Genomic DNA, 22,952 nt, shown 5'->3' on the forward strand with positions numbered 1-22,952 from the left:
GGGGCCGGGAGGCCGAGCCGGCAGAACCTGGGTAAGGCGGGGTGAGGCCCTGGAGGGCCGGGTGGGGTCCTTACCGCTAGCCCCAGGGCCTGTAGCATCTCCCTCTGGTCTTTGTCCCCCGGGCCGATGTGCCTCCGAGCGAAGTCGTCGTGTCTGGGCAGGAGGCGCTCGAGGAGGCGCGAGTCCCCAGCTCTGCTGCTGTCCCCGCCGCTGCTGCTGTCACGGCCCCGCGGCACCCAAAGCGGTCCCTTGCCCCCAGCCAGGCGGCGGCTGCCCCCGATTCCGCAGCCCAGACGCAGCCCCCAGGCCCTGGCGCACGTCTGCATGGTCGCGACCACAGTCCCCTGTCCTGGCCCACGAGGGTCAGCCGCACTCTCGGCCCCTTTGGGTCACAGTTCTCCAGGTGGCGGTTGCCTTCGTCCTGGAGCCTCTTCTCTCTGGACGACCGGTAGGACAGACGGATGGGTGCTCGTGGGCAATGAATGGGCGCCGCGCTCAGCCTAAACACGCGCGCAAAGTTGTTGCTCCACGGGAGGCACCTGCTCTGCACACTTTAAGTGTCGCCCGGCGGGAGGGCCGTGGGATGGGGCCTGGAAACCCTCAGCCAATGGGAGTAGATGGAGGGGCGGGGGCGGGGCGTGTCCCGCCCCGCCCCCTCTCCCTACTCTCTTCTCGGCCCTCAACCGAGTCCTGCGCCTGGCCCAGAACGTGCTGTCCTCAGTCACTCGTACTCCATCTCTGGCTGATGGGGAGATCTGGGCGCTCCATGCGGTCGGGGCCAAGGTCTGGGACCGCACTGGCGCGGGATCCGGCTGCACAACGGCGGGCGGAGTGCCTGGGGAACTAAGCTGAGGTGACAGATGATTCTGACAGGGAGGCCAGACTAATAATTAGGCTTCATTCATTAATTTTAGGCTCATATTTCATGGAAACCACTATGGACAGATGAACTTTTTTTTTTTTTTTTTTTTTTTTTTTTTTTTTTTTTTTTTTTTTTTTTTTTTTTTAGCGGTTGTCGTCTTTGGGGGCGCCTGGGTGGCTCAGTCGGTTACGCATCCGACTCTTGGTTTCTGCTCAGGTCATGATCTCAGGGTTGGTGGGTTCCAGCTCCGTCTGTACTGACTGCCAGAACCTGCTTGGGATTCTGTCTCCCACTCTCTGTCCCTCCCCTGCTCGCGTGCGCTCTCTCTCTGAAAAATAAGTAAATAAACATTAAAAAAAGTTTTTTAAATAAAAAAATAGTTGTGGTCATTTATAGTTGTATTGTGGGCAAATTACGCAACCTCTCGGCTTCATTCAGTGTCCTCATCTCACATAGCTTGGTGGGATTTAAAAAGAGATTATAGTGTTGAAAGAATTGCCCTAATAGTAGACTTGAACTACTTCTCTCTCCCTCCCCCACACCTTTTCTCCATATGTGTGTGGGGAGGGGGTAAATACAAAAGATATTGAGGTATATATTATGCACTATCATCTTACTTGGAAAATTTTGTAACTCTAAGCTCTCCAGCTGTCTCTTAAGATTTTTATCAAAAATAAACTTTTGGGGCACCTGGCTGGATAGAACATGTGACGCTTGATCTCGGGGTTCTGAGTTCGAGCCCCACATTGGGTAAAAAGATGACTTAAAAATAAAACCTTTGGGGCACCTGGGTGGCTCAGTTAGTTGAGCCTCCGACTTTGGCTCAGGTCATGATCTCACAGTTTGTGAGTTCAGCCCTGCGACAGGCTCTGTGCTGACAGCTCAGAGCTTGGAGCCTGCTTGGAGTTCTGTGCCTCCCTCTCTCTGCCCCTCCCGCCCCTGTTCACACTCTGCTTTCTCTGTCTCTCAAAAATAAATAAACAATTAAAAAATTTTTTTCTAATAAAAAAAATAAAATAAAACCTTTGGGGCGCCTGGGTGGCTGAGTCAGTTGAGCATCTGACACTTGGTTTCAGCTCAGGTCATGATCTTGCCATTGGTGAGAATGACTTGTGCTGACAGCATGGGTCCTGCTTGGGATTCTCTCTCTCCCTCTCTCTTCCCCTCCCCTGCTCACACTCTCTCTCAAAATAATAAACTTTAAAAAAATTAAAAAATAAAATCTTGTAAAAAATTAACTTTCAAAATTATTATTGTCCTAATATGAGGAAGAGAGGACAGATGCCATCAGAACATTACTTAGACTACAGGTAAGTAAAACCTGGTTTTTTTTTTTTTCCTCCTCTTAACTTCCTCCTTCAACTATCCTATACGCATTCTGGTTTCTGTAGCTGATAGGCACATAGACTAGGCAGAGAGGCAGGAAAGTATAAGACAAAAACAGTAAGCAAACAGTAAGCAAAATGTGTGTGTATGGCAGGCAGGGGCAGCTAGTGAGCTAGAAGGGCTGGTTGAGTGTCTTTAAATAGTCTTTCATCCATTTGGAATTGAAATTATAGCCTGCATAAAAGTTGGGAGATACCCTCAGTGTAAGATGTGATGAGGCAGAGAGGCATTTATCCCTATTCCTGTTTATGCACTGTATCACAGGGACTGGAAGCCAGAGAACTGTATCTCCCAGATTCCTTCAGCTCTAGGGTTCTGGATGTTATTAATCTTCTGTCAACAAGATACACTTGTGTGAGAATTGGAAACTAGAATAAAAGACATCATTTTCTTATTTCTCTGACAGCAGCAGAAAAATGCATGAGTGGCAGCAAACACAAGTGCTTCCCTACCAGCCACCCACAGCACAGCTGTGTCCCTCAATAAAAATGTCCTTTGGTTTTCCAACATCGGAGGCTGCAGGAATTTCTCACTGTCCTGGACTAGAGTTTCAGTGGTTTACCTGAAGATAAGGATGGTCTACTCTATTTTTTCCTCTTCCAGTCCTTCCAGTGGTTCTATATGCACCTATTCCTGGCATTTTAATCCTCCTCTGCTTGAGTACTCCAGGTTTTCTAAATAAACCTTAACAGACTGTAACTGAGGCCAAAAGTAGCTTTAGGAAACTGACCCCCCAAAATAGGAATCTGGGATTAGCTATCCAACCTGGTTCTGTTTGAAGTAAACACTAGTGGAAGTTCGACGTTATCACTAGTGGAAAATGAGATCATTATAGTCTTAGGCATGAAATAGAAACAGTTGCTTAAGTTATCAATGGGGGATTAAGTGCCTATTGAAGACAAGTCTTTGCAAGATCAACTAGTTGCTGGGTTGGACCGCTGTGGTGGGAATGATGCCTACAAGGACTATTGGGAGGGCTGGTGGCTTCCGGATGCACTGGAGAATTTATGGGATAAAATGACAGTTCAGAGAACTAGAGGGCTTCACCACTCTAAAAGAGTCTCTTAACTTCTTTAGCTGCAAGGTATTTATAAATAGACCCAATGTTTGATCCTGTGAATTGCCCAATAATCATACAAGTTGAATTCACACCTTATTAGGTCTCACATGTGAAAGTTTTGGTTTAATTAAACATTAAGTGTTAACTTTGAGCAGGGAGATTTTGGTAGTTTGGATTGAATTTGACTATCTTGAACCCCCCAACCTTCACTGAGTCCCCCTGCCAGCTGAAGCTATTCCTCATACCCTCTCTGACATGCTGATCATCTCCCTTGCTTGAACATTCTGTAATGGTTTCACAAAAGCATTAACCTTGCAAAGGTATGTCAATAATTCTTTACCTCTAGATTCACAACAAGACTCTGATCTCAGCATACCCTGGGAAGATGAATAAGACATCCGACACCAGAGGAGAAGCTTACACAGGGGAAAAATTACAAGATATTGCTAATGTATATCAGTACTGGAAGACTTCTATGTAGGAGTGGGTTCTAGACCAAGGAAAAAGGAAAATAATACTGAAATTACTGATATGCTAGTAGCACCAAAGATTCCAAATTCAGTGGCTCTAAGAGTTTGCTGAGCTGGTTGACTGAAACCAGACTCAACAATGGCCTTCATTAAATTAAGTTAAGATACTAGAACTTTCTTGGTATAACAGAAAAAAAGTGATCTCTCTCTTTGTCTCTCTCTCTCTCTCTCTGTCTCTCTCTGTCTCTGTCTCTCTCTCTCTCTCTCTCTCTATATATATATATATATATATATATATCACTATATATATCTATATCTATATCTATCTACCTATCTATCTGTCTATATCACTTCTGTCCTTAGAACAAGGAAAGTCTGGATAAACTAAAAATCAACTTTGGACACATCTGAAGAGTAAAATTGCAGGACAAAATGCCACTCTGAAATCTAATGAGACAGGCTCATCCAAAGAGACACAGCCAAGATCTGTTTGCCAGGAACAGAAGCTGCTAGAGCTATAAACTGGTAGGAACGTGTAATGGCAATTATGATGGATTGTTGGATGCTGACTGTGGACTAACTTGAGAGGGAGAAGCTCCTGGGGACTACAGTCTTAGTAGGGCTCCTACACTTGCATGATTTCATGGGCTTTACCTCTAGAAGCTCCACCACAGTTAGGCTGAAAACCCAAGAAATGTCCCTGCACAGCACTGGTAGGAAAAGGAAAAGAGTAATCACTGTGAAATATACCCAGAGCCTTCTTCATAACAAAGACCTACTCTCCAAAGAAAAGGACTTTCGGAGTTTATCCAAGCTAGGGAAGGGAATTTCTCCCACTGAAGCCCTCTGCAGCCTTCTTGTCTCATATAATGTGGAAAAAGGTCAACAGGGTTTAGTGCTTCCAGGAAATAGATTGGGAATCCTGCAGCCAAGGAAAGGAGTATGGGGTGGGGTGGGAGTGAACAGTTATATCACTGGAGAAACATTTGGAAGTTCACAGTCTGAGACATAGAATATACTTAACTAGAACATTAGAAAACACTTTTCCTCTTCCATAACACATCACCACATTAATAGGGCTCCAGAAAAACAACCAAAATTGCTGTACAACACAGGTTTTCTCTAAGGAAGAGTACTAGGAAATCCTACAAGCAACAAGGGAAAGAAAAACAAGGACACTAGAGGAATTTAAAGTCTCTGGCACTTTTAGCTACAGCAAACATTAAACACAATACAACCCTAGTCAAATTACCATAAATCCTCACACTAAAGCCCTATTTACCTCAGTTCCTATTACCCAGCATATCATGTTCAGCTTTCAACAAAAAATGCAAGGCATGCAAAAAGTCAAGAAAGACAAACAGTCTGAAGAGACAAATAAATCATCAGAACCAAATTCATACATGATACAGATGTTGGAATCATCAGACAAGGAATTTAAAATAATTATGATTAAAATGTTAAAAGCTCTAGGGGCGCCTGTGTGGCTCTGTCGGTTGAGCGTCTGACTTGGGCTCGGGTCATGATCTCATGAGTTCAAGGCCCACATCGGGCTCTGTGCTGACAACTCAGAGCTAGGAGCCTGCTTCAGATTCTATGTCCCTCTCTTGCTCTGCCCCTCCTCTTCTCATGCTCTCTCTTCTCTCTGTCAAGAATAAACATTAGAAAATTTTTTTAAAAAATAATAAAGTGTTAAAACTCTAATAGAAAAAGCAGACAATTTGAAAGAATAGATGGCCAATGTAAGCAGAGAGATGGAAACTCTAAGAAATTATCAAAAGGAAATGATAGAAATCAAAACCCTATAGAGACATGAAGAATGCCTTCTGAGTGATCATGAGTAGACTTGACATAGCTGAGGAAAGAATTAGTGACTTTGAACATAAGTCAGTAGAACTTTCCCAAATTGAAATGCAAAAGAAGAAAATAGAATGAAAAAGAAAACAGATCAGAACATCCAAGAACTGTGGGACAATTTCAAAAGGTACATAATTGGAATATCAGAAGAAGGAAAAAGTGAGAAAGCAGAGGAAACTTTTGAAGTAATAGTAACTGAAAACTTTCAAAAATTAAAATAAGCATCAAACCACAGATGCAGGAAGATCAGAGAACACTAAGCAAGAGAAATACAGCAACACTTAGGCATATCATATTCAGACTACAGAAAACCAAGGAAAAGATAAAAATTTTCTTTTTTAAAGATTTTATTTTTAAGTAATCTTCACACCCAACATGGGGCTCGAACTTATAACTCCGAAATTAAGAGTCACATGCTTCACTGACTGAACCAGCCAGGTGCCTCAAAAGATAAAATCTTTTTTTTTTTTTCTTTTTTTGAGCAGCAGGCAAAAATGTATTAGAGTTGAAGATCAGAAAGTAATAATAGTAGAAAAGCTCTCTTTACAGAGAGGGGACATTCGAAAGTGAATGCCCCAAAAGATAAAATATTTTTAAAAGCCAGAGGAAAAAACACCTTACCTATCATAGAGGAACAAGAATAAGAATTACAGCAGATTTCTTTCTTTCTTTCTTTCTTTCTTTCTTTCTTTCTTTCTTTCTTCTTTCTTTCTATAGCAGATTTCTTAAAAATACGCAAAAAAGAAGCAGAGTGAGATATTTAACTATTAAAAAACCACCACCCTGAAATCCAATGCAGTGAAATTATCCTTCAAAAGTGAACAAGATCGGGGTGTCTGGGTGGCTTAGTCTGTTAAGCGTCTGATTCTTGATTTTGGCTCATGATCTCACAGTTCGTGAAACTAAGCCCTGAGTCAGACTCTGTGTTGACAGTGTAGAGCCTGTCTGGGATTCTCCACAACCACCCACCACCACCACCCCCCCCCCTTACCCCCGCCCCTTCCCTACTTCATGCTCTCTCTCCCTCTCTCAAAATGAATAAACACTAAAAAAAAAAAAAAAAAAAAAAAAAAAAAAAGTGAACATGATAGAGCTAGAGTGGATTATGCTAGGCAAAATAAGTCAGTCAGAGAAAGATATACCATATGATTGCTTTCATCCATGGAATTCAAGAAACAAAACAAATGAACATAGCCGGGAAGAAAGGGGAAGAGAGGGGCAAACCATAAAACAGGCTCTTAACTATAGAGAATAAACTGAAGGTTGCTGGAGGGGAAATGGGAGAGGGGATGGACTAAACAGGTGATGGGTATTAAAAGGGCTTGTTGGGATGAGCACTGGGTGTTATATATAAGTGATGAATCACTAAATTCTACTCCTGAAACCAATATTACACTATATGTTAACTAACTGGAATTAAATAAAAACTTGAAACTACAAACAAACAAAAAAACAACAAAACTGAACAAGAAATGAAAACTTCCTCAGAAAAAAATTAATAGAAATCATAACTAGCAGACATTACCTATATTTTTGCTCTTTCCTTGCTCCTTCTTTTTCTTGACATTCCAAGAATATGTGTGGTTTTTGTTTGTTTGTTTTTTAATCATTTTCTTTTGTTTACAGAACTTCCTTCAGGTATTTTTTAATTCTAATTCTTAGTTTTGCTTTATGTGGGAATGACTTGATTTCCCTTTCATTCATGAAAGATCTTTCATAAGACAAAAGATTATGGGTCAACACTTACTTTCTTTCAACACTTGAAAAACATGTGCCACGTCTTTCTGTCCTCCATGGTTTCTAAAGTTTTTCTTTTCCTTTTTTTTTTCACCTTTATTTATTCATTTTGAGAGAGACAGAGATAGCTTGAGTGGGGAAGGGGCAGAAGAGAGAGAGAGAGAGAGAGAGAGAGAGAGAGAGAGAATCCCAAGCTGGCTCCATGCTGTCACCACAGAGCCAGAAGTGGGGCTCAGTCTCATGAATGGTGAGATCATAACCTGAGCAGAAACCAAGAGTCAGTCGCTTAACTGACTGAGCCACCTGGCACCCCTGTCTTCCATGGTTTCTGTAAGAAAATTATCATTCAAGTAGTTTTTTTCCTATATATTAGATGTCCTTCCTCTTTTGGTTTTTCCAGCATTTATCTTTGTCTTTAATATTTAGCAATCTGACTATGATATGTCTTGGCATGAACTTCTTTGGGTTTATCTTTTTTGGGGGGGCGGAGAGGGGAGAGGTATCTTATTTGAGGTTTTCTTAGTGTCTCAGTCAACTTGTGTTATCATAATGAAATACCACAGAGTGGGTAGAAAAAACAGAAATTTATGTCTCACTGTTCTGGAGGCTAGAAGGTCCAAGATCAAGGTGCCAGCCAATTCAGTTCCTAGTGAGTACTCTTCCTGCCTTGCAGATGGATGCCTTCCTGCTAGGTCCTCACATGACCTTTCCTTGGTGTGCACACAAGAAAAAAGAGGTGGTGGGCAGGGGAGAGGTGGGTAGAAAGGAAGAAATCTTCCTCTTCCTATAAGGCCACCAATCCTATTGGATTAGTTCCTCCACCCTTATAACCTCATTTAATTAATTAAATTGCCTCCTAAAGGCCCTATCCCCAAATACAATCACATTGTGTTTAGGGCCTCAATACATGAATTTGGGGTGAGGAGTACAATTCAGTCCATAGCACTCAGCTTCGTAAAAATGTAGGTTTGTATTTTTTACCAAACTTGAGAAATTTTCAGACATTTTTTTCTTGAGCTCTTCTCTCTTTTTCTCCTCTCCTACTGGGACTTCAATAACATGAATGTTAGATCTTTTTTATTTTATATATACATAAATTCATATGTTTCTGAAGCTCTGTTCATTTTTTTCCTCCTATTTGCTCTCTGTTGTTCAGATTGGGGAACTGTTACTGCTGTACCTTCTGTCCTCTGTCCTTCCATCCTGTGTAAAGCACAGACACTGATTTAACTTTAATAGTATTTACTCATTGTATTTTTCAGCTCTAAAATTTCTATGTAATTCCTTTTTGTATCTCTCATCAAGTTGAGGACTTTCCTCATTCTTCATATGATGAGTAATTTTGCATTTTATCCAGGACATTTCAAATATTATGAGACTATGGGTCCTATTTAAACCCTCCATTTTATAAGGCAGTCAAACTATTTAGGTTTAGAATGCATGTCCTGGCCCAGTTTGTGGGCCATATTTCAAATGTCAATTAGTTTTCAAAGCCTTTGCTGCGCTATTCTGGTCTGCCCCACTTGGGTGCTTCCCACAGCAATCTAAAACCTGGGCAGTAGTCCACACATAGTTCAGTTTGCTGTGTTGATTATGATCAGTTTCATGCATGGTCCACTCCAAGGTCTGCCCAGGACTTCATACACAGATTTAAAGAATCCCACTTTCTTTTTTTTGAATTTTATTTTATTTTATTTTATTTCATTTCATTTTATTTTATTGTTATTTTATTTTTTTAATTTACATCCAAATTAGTTAGCATATCGGGGCGTCTGGGTGGCTCAGTCGGTTGAGCGTCCGACTTCAGCTCAGGTCATGATCTCGCGGTCTGTGAGTTCGAGCCCTGCGTTGGGCTCTGTGCTGACAGCTGGGAGCCTGGATTCCGTGCTCCCGCTCTCTCTAACCCCTGTTTCAGATTCTGTGTCTCCCGCTCTCTCTAACCCCTCCCCCATTCATGCTCTGTCTCTCTCTCTGTCAAAAATAAATAAACAAAAAATTTAAAAAAACAAAACAACAAATTAGTTAGCATATAGTGCAACAATGATTTCAGGAGTAGATTCTTTAATTCCCCTTACCCATTTAGCCCATCCCCCCTCCCACAACCCCTCCAGTAACCCTCTTTTTGTTCTCCATATTTAAGAGTCTCTTATGTTTTGTCCCCCTCCCTGTTTTTATATTATTTTTGCTTCCCTTCCCTTATGTTCATCTGTTTTGTATCTTAAAGTCCTCATATGAGTGAAGTTATGATATTTGTCTTTCTCTGACTAATTTTGCTTAGCATAATACCCTGTAGTTCCATCCAAGAATCTCACTTTCTACTTCCCTTTTCTAAATCTCACTCACTCTCTACTTGAGATGAAATGGCATTTTTTTTGAAAGATGTTTTTAAATTTTTAATGTTTTTATTTATTTTTGACGGAGAGAGAGACAGAGCATGAGTGGCGGAGAGGCAGAGAAAGAGACACACACAGAATCCGAAGCAGGCTCCAGGCTCTGAGCTGTCAGCACAGAGCCCGACGTGGGGCTCAAACTCACAGACTGAGAGATCATGACCTGAGCCGAAGTTGGATGCTCAACTGACTGAGCCACCCAGATGCCCCTGTTTTGTTTTGTTTTGTTTTTAATTTAATTTAATGTTTTTAATTTACATCCAACTTAGTTAGCATATAGTGAAACAATGATTTCAGGAGTAGATTCCTTAATGCCCCCTACCTATTTAGCCCATCCCCCCTCCCACAACCTCTCCTGTAACCCTCTGTTTGTTCTCCATTTTTAAGAGTCTCTTATGTTTTGTCCCCCTCCCTGTTTTTGTATTATTTTTGCTTCCCTTCCCTTGTGTTCATCTGTTCTGCGTCTTAAAGTCCTCATATGAGTGAAGTCATATGATATTTGTCTTTATCTGACTGATTACTTTCACTTAGCATAGTACCCTCTAGTTCCATCCACGTAGTTGCAAATGGCAAGATTTCATTCTTTTTGATTGCCGAGTAATATTCCATTATATATATGTACCACATCTTCTTTATCCATTTATCCATCGATGGACATTTGGGCTCTTTCCATACTTTGGCTATTGTTGATAGCGCTGCTATAAACATAGGGGTGCATGTGCCCCTTTAAAACAGCACACCTCTATCCCTTGGATACATACCTAGCAGTGCTATTGCTGGGTCGTAGGTTAGTTCTATTTTTAATTTTTCTGAGGAACCTCCATACTGTTTTCCTGAGTGGCTGCACCAGTTTGCATTCCCACCATCCGTGCAAAAGAGATCCTCTTTATCTGCATCCTCATCAACATCTGTTGTTGCCTGAATTGTTAACGTTAACCATTCTGACAGGTGTGAGGTGGTATCTCATTGTGGTTTTAAAGCATTATTTTTTTTATGTTTATTTATTAGTTTTTCTGAACTTTTATTTTTATTTATTTTGAGAGAGAAAGAGGGAGAGAGAGAGAGAGTGTGCACGAGTGGGGGAGGGGTAGAGAAAGAGGGGGACAGAGGATCCCAAGCAGGCTCTGTGCTGACAGCAGCCAGCCCAATGTGGGGCTCGAACTCACGAACCGGGAGATCATGATCTGAGCCAAAGTCGGACGCTCAACTGACTGAGCCACCCAGGCGCCCCTCAAATGGCATTCTTAATGCAATGATGGTCAAAAGTGTACCACCTCATAGTTTCTGCAGCGCTTGGTTAGAGGAGTGCTGCCTCTGTTACTGCAGGGCAGGCATGACCCACAGGGCTTTGTCCCACAGTCTTGTCCAGACCCAGCAATCGGGGGATGGGTGTGGCTTTTTTCATGGTGTCTACCTGGAGTAGGACAGGAACAGTCAGACAGGTTTTGTCCTGCAGGGTCTCCCTTTTCTCATTCTTTTGGCTACTGAAAGCAGGTTTCTCTTGCACTGAAGCCTGAATACACAAAAGGCACAATAAAAACCTCAGGAAATGGGTGCCTGGGTGGCTCAGTCCACTCAGTGAGAGTCTGACTCTTGATTTTGGCTCAGGTCACGATCCCAGGGTTGTGGGATGGAGCCCTGTGCTCTGCACTGAGTATGGAGCCTGCTTGGGATTCTCAGTCTCTTTCTTCCTCTGCCCCTCTCCCCTACTCAAACTCTTTGTCTCTAAAATAAAAACAAAACAAAAAAAACCCATTAAAAAAAAAACCCAAACCAACACAAAAACCTCAGGAAACTCACTGCTAGGTCATTTTTCAGTCCTAAAGTGCCTAGGCCACTTTCTTTTCTCCACCTTTCAGAGTCTTCTGATAGGTGCCTTACATATTTCAACCAGGAATTTTAGTTCTAAATAGTGGGAGGAATAGGGTAAAGTACATTTACTCCAGAAGCAGAAGTTTGGTTCATATCTCTTTTAACCTTCCTGTTTAATCTGTGCAGAAGACATAATTTTAGAAATTGATAATGGATTATGAAAATTTATGCAGGTAGTAATTCCAATTGGAGCTGCTCCTACTGATTACTAGAACAAATTAACATAGCTCCTTGCAACTGATATGTGGCTGTTAATCTGTATTTTTCCTCTATACAATTGGTACAGACCACCAGAAAGACTTAATTTCACCTGTCAACAGAAGCAGTACACCTGCCCATCTTACCACAGGGCTGTGTCAGCTTTTCAACTCTCTGCCATGCTCTAATCTGCCAGGACCTTGGACTGTCTTGCCTTCCCATAGGAAAAGACACTTGAAGAACCTGGTGAACTGAATGCAGCAAATTTGCTTGATGCCTGGTAAGACACATATCAGAGTGGGAGATAAACCTCACGAAGATTCAGGAATCCACTACCTCAGTTAAGTTCCTAATGTTCTAGTGGTCTTAGTCATGTTGAGCTATACACTTTGAAGTAAAAGACAATTTGTACCCCTTAAACTTCATACCATTCAAAAAGATGTACAATGTTTGGTGGTCCTATTTTTATTTTGGAGGTTATATATGTCCCATTTATGTATACTACTCCAACTTATTTACCTATAAAGTTGCCAGTTTTCAGCAGAGCCAAAGAAAGAGGAAATACAAGCTGGTTTCAACCCTTGGGATTCACAACCTAGTAAATCCAATACTGGTCTGTCTTTGGCACATAGGGATACTATATGGAGCCTCTGGTAAGCACTAATGGGAGAATCACAGAGTTGAGACATAGGCTTTAAAGCAAAGCCATGCCCTTTTCTGCAATGATATGATCTTTTTGAGAAACAGCTTTTGGACTGATATTGGGTCATGAAACTGAACATCTCACAATGAGTTACTTAAGAGATCTTGTGATTTATAATGCCCATTAAGAACTGGATGTTAACTAACCTACCAGTCTTTAAAGTGGAGCATGCCCAGTAGCATTCTGTCAAGTAGAAGTGGTATCCATTCCATCATCCAGTGGAAGACAGGTTCAAGCAGTTTCTGAAGGTTCCAGTAATTTCATGAACAAGTACTCAGACTCCTTGGTGCTTACTTGTGCTGCATTGACTCCTCCCCTTCAACCCACATGTATGGTCTCATGAAAGAAAGAATTTAGGCTTGACGTATAGTTGGTTCTTCATGATATTTGGCAAAAACTAGAAGAAACTGCTATAAAACTATAGCCCACTCCAGAATTGCCTTGAAGGACAGCAGGAAAGAGAAATCCTCCAAATGGGCAGAACTTGAAATAGTTCATTTGCAAAGACAGATGTCCAGAGATATAAATCTCACTGACTCTGTGATAGTGGCTAATGGTTTGTGGATAATACATTGTTCCAAAACAAGACTGGAAGATCAGTGATAAGGAGAGAGGTTGCTTGGACCTCTTAGAATGGCACAAAATGAAAAAATATGAGTTTTCCATGTGAACATTCGCCAAAGAGCACCGACTGCAGATGAGGGTCCCAATAATCAAGTGGACAAGACTACAACCAGAATCAGTCCCCAAACACCTCAGTACTTACTCAGTGAGCTCATGTTTAAAATGGACAAGGAGTTAAATACAGGCTTAACAGTGTGAGACTATCCTCATTCTAGTTTTTGGCTCTGTTGATTCAGAGAATTTAATTCCAAAGAAAGGAATGCTTCTTTCAGGAAATAAAATGATCCCAGCTAGGGCTGTCACCTGGACATATGAGGCTCTTCATGCCATTAAACCAACAAGCAAAAAAGAGGGTTACTTTACCAGCTGAGGCAATTGATGCTAATTATAAACAGAAAATAGGTTTACAGCTTCACATTGTCCACATTACTTCCATGTCCAGTGGCTAAAATGTAATGGAAAACTATAGTAATCCTATATAGACAGGGCCAGTAAGAGCTCAGACCCTTCAGAACTGGAGGTTTGGGTCATCCCACTACTGGTAGAGAATCATGACCAGCTAAGGTTCTGGCTGAGGAAAAAGAGAACAAGATATAGGTAGTAGATTAGGGAGATTATAAATACAAGTTATAGGGCAATGACGAGTTGCAGAAACATACATGAGGTTCCTATGTATGCTTTTCCATGTTTTGTTGTGTGTATACTTTATCAACCTATTTTCCCTTTCCCCTTTCTGTATTACTTTAAGGTATGTTGGGGATAGTTACCATTATAAATTAATGCACTGTGTACAGAATATCAAAGGGGGATTATAACTGAACTAGAAATGTCATTCATAAATATAAGAATTGATGAGAATTTGATTGTCCCATTCCAGGGGAAATGGTGGGTTATGCTTCTTTTGTATATGCAATTTTTACATTACATTAGAAGGAAGCAGGTTATTTTTATTGTTGTTATTTGTAAACTTGAATATAGATAGAAAACTCTATATGGTTGCTGAGAAGCCAGAGAAATAGACTGCTTTTTTTTCTTTATCGAAAATGCATTTCCACCCCCTTCTTTCTCTTCTCTACATGACAAATGCTGGCGAGTCTTGGAACTGTATTTCTCAGACCCCATTTCCTCCAGGAACCTGAATGCAATTTACAGCCAGCCACATATACATTCATACAATATTTGTTAGGCAAAAGAGAGGCAAAAGCCATTTCTTTCTTCCCCTGACAGCAGTGGGCAGATGTGTGGGATGAGGCAGATGGGAAGCATTGTAACAACAGGTGTTCCACTGTTAGTCACTCGCGTCCATGCAACAAAACAGCAATGACAATTGGTAGCTAGTTCCTGTAATTTCCTGACCTGTGTGATAATCACAACTTACTTCTTTTCAGAACCATAGCAACAACACAAATCTGGCAGCCAGTGGCAGCTTCCTTTGACTTCTTCACAAAGAATCTACTGAATCTTTGCTCACAAAGAATTAAATGAAAGTAATTTGAACTAATAAGAGTTTCAATAGCTTATTCCTTTGCAATAAGCAATGATCACTTAGAATGAGAAAAATTTTATTCATAATAGTAACATAACACTTGGGAATAATATTGGCACTAAATATTCAAAATTTATAGTATAAAAAACAAGGCTTATTAAAAAACCTAAATATAGTAAAAAATGATCACTTCTGCACAATATAATGTATAGGTTTAATTGAAGTCTAATAAAAATCCAACAGTAATTAGAACTTTAAAAAATATGTCTGTTTTATTTACTTACTTATTTATTTATTGAGAAAGCAAGCCCAAACGAGGGAGAGGGGCTGAAAGAGAGGGAGAGAGAATCTTAAGCAGGAGCCTGATGCAGGGCTCTATCCCATGACCCTGGGATCACGAGGTTAAAGTATGTCTAAGTTTTAGTTGGAAATAATAAACAAGAATCGTTAGGACTGTTTTAAACATAAAGAGTGATGACAGTAGAACTTTAAAACTTACAATGCTGGGGAGCCTGAGTGGCTCCGTCAGTTAAGCACTCGATTTGGCTCAGGTCATGATCTCACGGTTCATGAGTTCAAGCCCCACATCATACTCTGCGCTGGCACTGTGGAGCCTGCTTGGGATTCTCTCTCACGTCTCTCTCTCTCTCTCTCTCTCTCTGTCTCTACTCCACTTGCTTGCTCTTTCAAAATAAAGAAGCTTAAAAAAATTTTTTTTAATAAAATATTACAACAATGCAAGGGGTGCCTGGGTGGCTCAGTTGTTTGAGTGTCCAACTTTTGATTTCTGGTCAGGTGTTGTTCCAAGATCATGGGATCGTGCCCTGCATCAGTCTCTGTGCTGAGTATGGAGCTTGCTTCAGATACTATCTTTCCCTCTGCCCCTTTCCCTTACTCACTTTCTCTCTCTCTCTCTCAAAAAAACAAAAACAAAAACAAAAACAAAAACGTGAGGCACCTGGCTGGCTCAGTCAGTAGATCATGTGCTTTCAATCTTGGGGTCTTGAGCTCAGGGCCTACTTGGGCATAGGGCCTACTTGGGCATAGGGCCTACTTGAAAAATAAAGAAATAAAAATTACAACAATGTGATACACACAAGAATCCTGATTCAGTTCTGGCTCAAAACACTAGCTATACAAGATAAAACTGAGTATTACATGGCATGAAGGAATTTTTGTTAACTATCTTAGACGTGATAATGATTATGTAGGACAATGTTCTTATACTTAGGAGATATATGTAAAGTATTCAGGGAGGGGGTTATGATGTCTGGGTCTTATTTTGAAGTGGTACAGAAATTTAAAAGACAGTCATTTTGTTAGAAGATGGAGGAGGGACAATGAAGTATCCTCCATTTTATGGAGTTTATTCACAATAACTTACAGATAGGATGGGGGAGGAGGAAGGTGGGAAAGAAGAGATTTGGCAGGCAATGGTCCAGGCACTAAAAAGCTATTCTCCACCCAGTTTGGACTTTAACCTACAGCTTTTATAGAGCAAGGGGCATGTGGTGGGGTGAAAGGGTAGTTATCTAAAGTGGATACTTTCTGGACACCACCCACCTACAAGTTATCTAAAGTGGAGCCTTCTGTGTGCCACTTTAGGGAATATCAGAACAAGCCTTCCTATATTCTGATCAGGGCATACATTAAGCTCCATAGGGCCTGGAACATACAGCCCTGAGGAAGATCATTGCACAGGCATGAACAACATGGAGGGCCAAAGATGGAGTCAGTGTTGTCAGCACTCCTAGACTCCACCCTCAACATCCCTATGGCTGGTACAATCTTTATACGCCATTCTTCCGTGATGACCCTATAGCCAGATATCGGGAGGTGACATATGCTGTGGCATATGTCCCTATGCCACAGCAGCAATATTAATATACCTATCACACCAAAGAAAATACTTAGAATTATGGTTCCCCAGAGGGTAAAGAAGCCCATTCCATAGACCCAACAGTTGGAGTGATCGTGAACTTCAGTGTAAGTGGAGGCCCATGACAGAAAGATGTTTCCTGATGTGACAGAAAGAAACATCAGCAATAGGAGGCCAGGGGCAAGAAGACAAATGTTTTATAGGCAATGGATATGGTAAATCTTCATTTAGTAACAACATAGTTGTTTGGTCCCCAAGAGTCAATACTAACTCTGGCTTCGGTATTTTCCCTGGAGGATGATACCATATATTTTGTCCCTTAGTATCATCAGCGGGTGTGTCTATATTGTACATAGGCATCTCAGTTGGTCCCCATACCAACAACTTTACCTCAGTACCAAGCGTCAGAGGTTCAGAAGCAATTATTTGCATGTGTGTCGGGCCTTGACCAATGTAGAACAAGAGGTTAAGAATAATACTGGGGGCACCTGGGTGGCTCAGTAGGTTAAGCATCTGACTTCAGCTCAGGTCATGATCTTGCAGTTTGTGGGTTCGAACCCCATCCCGGGCTCTCTGCTGACAGCTTGGAGCCTGGAGACAGCTTCGGATTCTGTTTCTCTCTCTCTCTCTCTCTCTCTCTCTCTCTGTCCCTTCCCCACTCATGCTCTCGCTCTCTCTCTCTCTCAATAATAAATAAAACATTAAAAATTAAAAAAAAAAGACTAATACTGGATGTGAACCTTTGGCCCCAAGAAATTAGGACACCAAGCCATCTATGGGCATACCAAGCCCATCTGTGGGCACTCCAAGCCAATTCCCAATGAGCTAAAGTCTTACCAGGTGGGAAGTCTTGTGGCAGTCACGAAATGAGTCCCTCTTCCCAGATAGTCCTCAGACCTCCTGACAGTACCTGCACCCAGAGGTCCAAGAAAGTTGTGGTTAGGCATTGATATGCTGATATCTATCCTGCTGTAGTCTTGGCATTGAGTTGAATTGCCTCTATTAGTATCAGAGACTATCTTTTGTAGGAAGCTTCTTTAGCGCATTTTTTTATTAGCCCAGTCACCCTTTCAATTAGGCCATACAGCAGTGCATGGCAGGTGGAATGTTCATAATATATCCTAGGCCTCTGCCCATTCTTCGACCTCATGACTGGTAAAATATGTCCCTTGATCACTACCTATCTGAGTCAGAGCTCATACATGCCCTCTAGTTTTATTAATCCCTTTATAGTTGCAGCTTGATTAGCTCTTTTATGGACAAAAGCTCATACAAGTCCTGAATATGTGTCCACACAGGTTAGTGCATGTTTTCTTCTGATACTGGCAAAAGGCCTATATTGTCTATGTCCCAGTGAGAAACCGGACAGCAGTCCACTCAATATGTCCCAGGATGTGGCACAACAGTGGTCACCTGAGGTTGCACTGGGAGCAGTCCTTGTCAGCAGCTTGTCAATTGGAATGTTTTTTAAAATGTTTATTTATTTATTTTGTGGGCAAGAATGGATGAGCAGGGGAGGGGCAGACAGAGGGAGAGAGAGAATCCCAGGCAGGCTCTGCACTGTCAGCACAGAGCCCATCATAGGGCTTGAACTTATGAACCCTGCGATCATGACCTGAACTGGAGTCAAGAGTTGGGTGCTTAACTGACAGAGTCACCCAAGCACTCCTCAACTGGAATATTTTAAAGATAAATGTAATCTTTTTACTATTTCCTGAGTAGTTTGGAACTTCAGTGTCCTGACTTATAGTTGACCCATTCTGCTACAACAGACAGGGTCAAGATTTCTTCTGGCAGAACGGCTCATGCCCAGGCTAGAGTGTCTGCTTCATGATTGCCTGGATGGGGAATGAGCAGACATGAGCCATACTTGGATGAGTGCATCAGGCTTAGTGCATATTTCACAAATAACTTTCCTTAGTTCTGCTCCCCACAGGGGTGTATTTGATAAAGCCCAGCCTTCTTTTTCTACTGCAACTTCTATGTTGTTAATACTTACCACACTGCCTAGCTGTCAGTGGCCAAATGGATGGGTAAGGGCTCATGCATCAACACAATCCATACTGCTTTCAATTCTGCCCACTCACTACTTTGTTTAGTTCCTTCTTTGAACAAAAGTACATCAGAATGCAGTCAAATGCCAGAGGAATGCCAAATAGGCTAGTTTCTCTGGCAACTGCCACCAGTGTACTATGTGTCCACTGGAGGCAAGCCTACCCTTTCCTTTACTTGGGGAATGGGAGGCATAATGTCCTCAAATTCTGGAAATTGGACAGGTGGATGTGAGTGACTGGCAGTAGTAACCAGTGTAGTTCATGAGATAGCATGCCATTTCTGTAAGGTGCTTACCTGGGCACAAGCACTCTTAGGTTTGCTTAACATATCCTTAATCTATCCTCCTGCTGGCAGAGAAGTTCGTATCAACATGGGAAGGTTGGCAGCCAGGCCCATCTGCTGCAGTTGAGATATACAGCTGATAGTTATTTCTCAATGGGACTACATACCTGGTTCCTGCTGTCTTCCATAATTAAGACCAGAATGTGTCTCCCATTTTGTCATTGCTGCAAGCCCCAGCCAAACCCTTGTGGATGTGAATTTGCTGCTAATCCACAACTCATATCTGGCATTAATACTTCCAGAGCCTGTACTTGTTTTACTACCATTTTTGCCTTTAAGAAAGCCTCTTGTTGGTTAGCATCCCATTCCCATTGGCTCCTCCTCTTAATCCAGGTATCTGTACTAGATGGATCATAAAAGGTCTCCAGCAAACCAATAAACCAACAAAAGCCTGTAATCCCATTACTGTTTTAGGAATCAGGAAGGCTTCTATTTTATCGGTGCCTGACTCTGGCATCACTTTTGTCTTACCCAACCAGATGACTATGGTCAAGGACTATGCTGATTGATCTGGCCCTGGGATCTTGTTGGTATTTACCTCCTATCCTCAAAGTGAACCTGAGTACTCCTCTAATGATGAACCTACTTGAGACAAGGAGGCTGAATCACCACAAATTAACATAACATCATCTAGGTAATGAGAAGGTACCATCTCCTCTGGCAATATCCATATTTCCAAATCTCTGGCTACCATCCTGTGGCAAATTGTGGGACTATGGAGATACTCTTGGGCAATGCCTGGAAGGTCCACTGTCACCCCCTTCATGTGAAGGTGTATTGGTCTTGGGTTTCAAGTCCTAATGGAATGCTAAGAAAAGCATTAGACAAATCCAGTACATAATGATATGTCTTAAAGTGTGCCGTAATTTTTTTCTAACAATAGGCCGTATTAGGATGGGCAGAGTAATTTTATTGAGTTCCATATAATCTCATCATTCCCCAGGTCCCAATTAGATTTCTTTATAAGCCAACCCGGACTATTGTACGGGCTTTGAGCAGGCCTGATTATCCCCACCTTTTCTAATTCTCTAATTGTGGCCATAATCTTGCTATGCCCCCTTAAGTGGCTTACGGTGTTTAATGTTTATTACTCTCCGGGAATGGTAGCTGTATAGATAAATTCCCATTTTGCTTGACCCATAACTATCGGTTTCACTACTCAAATATGCTGCTATAAACATTGGGGTGCAAGTACCCCTTCAAATCAGCATTTTTGTATCTTTTGGATAAATACCTAGTAGTGCAGTTGCTGGGTTGCAGGGTAGTCAGAGTGGCTGTACCAATTTGCATTCCCACCAGCAGTGCAAAAGGGTTCCCCTTTCTCTGCATCCTTGCCAACATCTGTTGTTTCCTGAGTTATTAATTTTAGCCTTTCTGACAGGTGGGAGGTGGTATCTCATTGTGGTTTGGGTTTGTATTTCCCTGGTTAGGAGTTATGTTGAGCATCTTTTCTTGTGTCTGTTAGCTATCTGGATGTCTTCTTTGTAAAAGTGTCTATTCATGTCTTCTACCCATTTCTTCACTGGATTATTTGTTTAGGGGGTGTTGAGTTTGGAAAATAACCTTATTTTTATAGATTTTGGATAATAACCCTATTTTGTGTATGGTGTAAGAAAATGGTCCAGTTTCATTCTTTTGCATATAGCTGTCCAGTTTTCCCAACACCATTTGTTGAGAAGACTGTCTTTTTCTCATTGAATATTCTTTTTTTTTTTAATTTTTTAACATTTATTTATTTTTGAGAGACAGAGAGAGACAGAGTATGAGCAGGGGAGGGGCCAAGAGAGAGAGAGAGAGGGAGACACAGAATTCGAAGCAGGCTCCAGGCTCCGAGCTGTCAACATAGAGCCAGAAGTGGGGCGACCCACAAACCGCGAGATCATGACCCGAGCTGAAGTTGGATGCTTAACCAACGGAGCCACCCAGGTACCCAAATATTCTTTTTAAAAAAAATATTTATTTATTTTGGGGAGTGACAGAGCGAGGAAGAGGCAAAGAGAGAGGGCGGGACAGATTATCCAAAGCAGGGTCTGTGCTGACAGCAGCAAGCCCGATGTAGGGATCAAACTCACATACTGTGAAATCATGACCTGAGCTGAAATCAGGAGTCAGATGCTTAAGCAACTGAGCCACCCAGGTGCTCTGCATTGAATATTTCCTTCTTTGTCAAAAATTAATTGACCATATAATTGTGGATTTATTTTTCAGTTTTCTATTATATTCTATTGATCTATGTGTCTATTTTTGTACTAGTACCATATTGTTTTGATTACTACAACTTTGTAATATAACTAAGTATAGAGTTGTGATCATGCAGTTTTCTTTTCTTTTTTAAAGAAAAAGCTATTTGGGGTCTTTTGTGGTTGCATATAAATTTTAGGATTTTTTTGTTGTAGTTCTATGAAAAATTCTGGTGGTATTTTGATAGGGATTGCATTAAATGTGTAGATTGCTTTGGATAATACAGACGTTTTAACAATATATGTTCTTGCAATCCATGAGCATGGAATGTCTTTCCATTTCTTTCTGTCATCTTCAATTTCTTTCCTCAGTGTTTTATTAAATATTTTTTAGTGTTTATTATTTTTGAGAGAGAGAGAGACAAAGAGAGAGTGTGAGTGTGGGAGGGACAGAGAGAGAAGGAGAAGGACAGAGGACCAGAAGCAGTATCCAGGCTCTGAGCTGTCATAACAGCACCTGATGCAGGGCTTGAACCCATGAACTGTGAGATCATGACCTGAGCCAAAGTCAGATGCTTAACCAACTGAGACACCCAGGTACTCCAGTCTTTCATTGGTGTTTTATAGTTTATAGAGTACAAGTCTTTCACTTCTTTGGTTAGGTTTATTCCTAGGTATCTTATTATTTTTGGTGCAATTATGAATAGGATTGTTTTCTTAATTTCTCTTTCTGCTACTTCATTATTAGCGTATAGAAATACAACAGATTTCTGTACATTGATTTTTTTATCCTATGACCTTACTAAATTCATTTATCAGTTCTACTAGATTTTTGGTGGAGTCTTTAGGGTTTTCTATATATACTATCATGACATCTGTAAATAGTGAAAGTGTTACTTCTTTCTTAACAATTTGGATACATTTTATTTATTCTTGTTGTCTAATTGCTGTGGCTATGACTTCTAGTACTATGTTGAATAAAAGTGGTAAGAGTGGACATCCTTGTCTTGTTCCTGACCTTAGGGGGAAAGCTCTCAGTTTTGCCCTATTGACTCTGATATTCACTATGGGTTTTTCATACATGGCCTTTATTATGTTGAGGTATGTTCCCTCTAAGCCTACCATCTTTAGGTCATTTATCATGAATGGATTTTGTACTTTGTCAAATGCTTTTTCTGCATCTACTGAAATGATCATATGGTTTTTATCTTTTCTCTTATGGCTGTGATGAATCATGTTGATTGATTTATGAACATTGAACCACCTTTGCATCTCAGGAATAAATCCCACTTGATCGTGCTGAATGATTTTTTAACTTATTGTTGGATTCTGTTTACTTAGTATTTTCTTAAGGATTTTTGCATCATTTTCTTAAGGATTATATCTGCATCAGATATATTGGCCTGTGGTTCTCTTTATTTGTGGTGTCTTTATGGGTGATACTGGCTTCATAAAATAAATTTGGAAGCTTTCCTTTTTCTTCTATTTTTTGGAATAGTTTGAATAGAATAATTATTCACTCTTCTTTGTATGCTTGTAGAATTTGCCTGTGAAGCCATCTGGTCCTGGACTTTTGTTTGTTAGGAGTTTTTTTTATTCTGATTCCGTCTCCTTGCTGGTAATCAGTCTGTTCAAATTTTCTATTTCTTCCTGCTTCAGTTTTTGTCGGTTATATATTTCTAGGAATTTACCCATTTCTTCTAGTTTGTTGAATTTGTTGGCATATTGTGTTTCATAATATTCTCTTATGATTGTTTGTATTTCTGTGGTGTTGGTTGTTATTTCTCTTCTTTCATTGGTGATTTTATTTATTTGAGTTCTTTCTCTTCTATTGTTTTTTTTTTTTTTTTT

The 22,952-nt window shown here is 40.9% G+C and overlaps 1 protein-coding gene across 2 annotated transcripts in view; it reads right to left on the bottom strand.

The window, feature by feature from the left end:
• GLDC (glycine decarboxylase) overlaps positions 1 to 545 on the bottom strand; it is a 98,808-nt gene extending 98,263 nt beyond the window's left edge. For both annotated transcript variants that reach the window (XM_042913543.1, XM_042913542.1), the window contains exon 1: positions 75 to 545. In XM_042913543.1, coding sequence (XP_042769477.1) covers positions 75 to 326 — 252 coding nt within the window. In that variant the 5' untranslated portion in view covers positions 327 to 545. The remainder of the gene's footprint in view (positions 1 to 74) is intronic.
• Between the last annotated feature and the right edge of the window lie 22,407 nt (positions 546 to 22,952).

Source organism: Panthera leo, chromosome D4 (assembly GCF_018350215.1).
Source record: "Panthera leo isolate Ple1 chromosome D4, P.leo_Ple1_pat1.1, whole genome shotgun sequence".
Lineage (NCBI taxonomy): Eukaryota > Metazoa > Chordata > Mammalia > Carnivora > Felidae > Panthera > Panthera leo.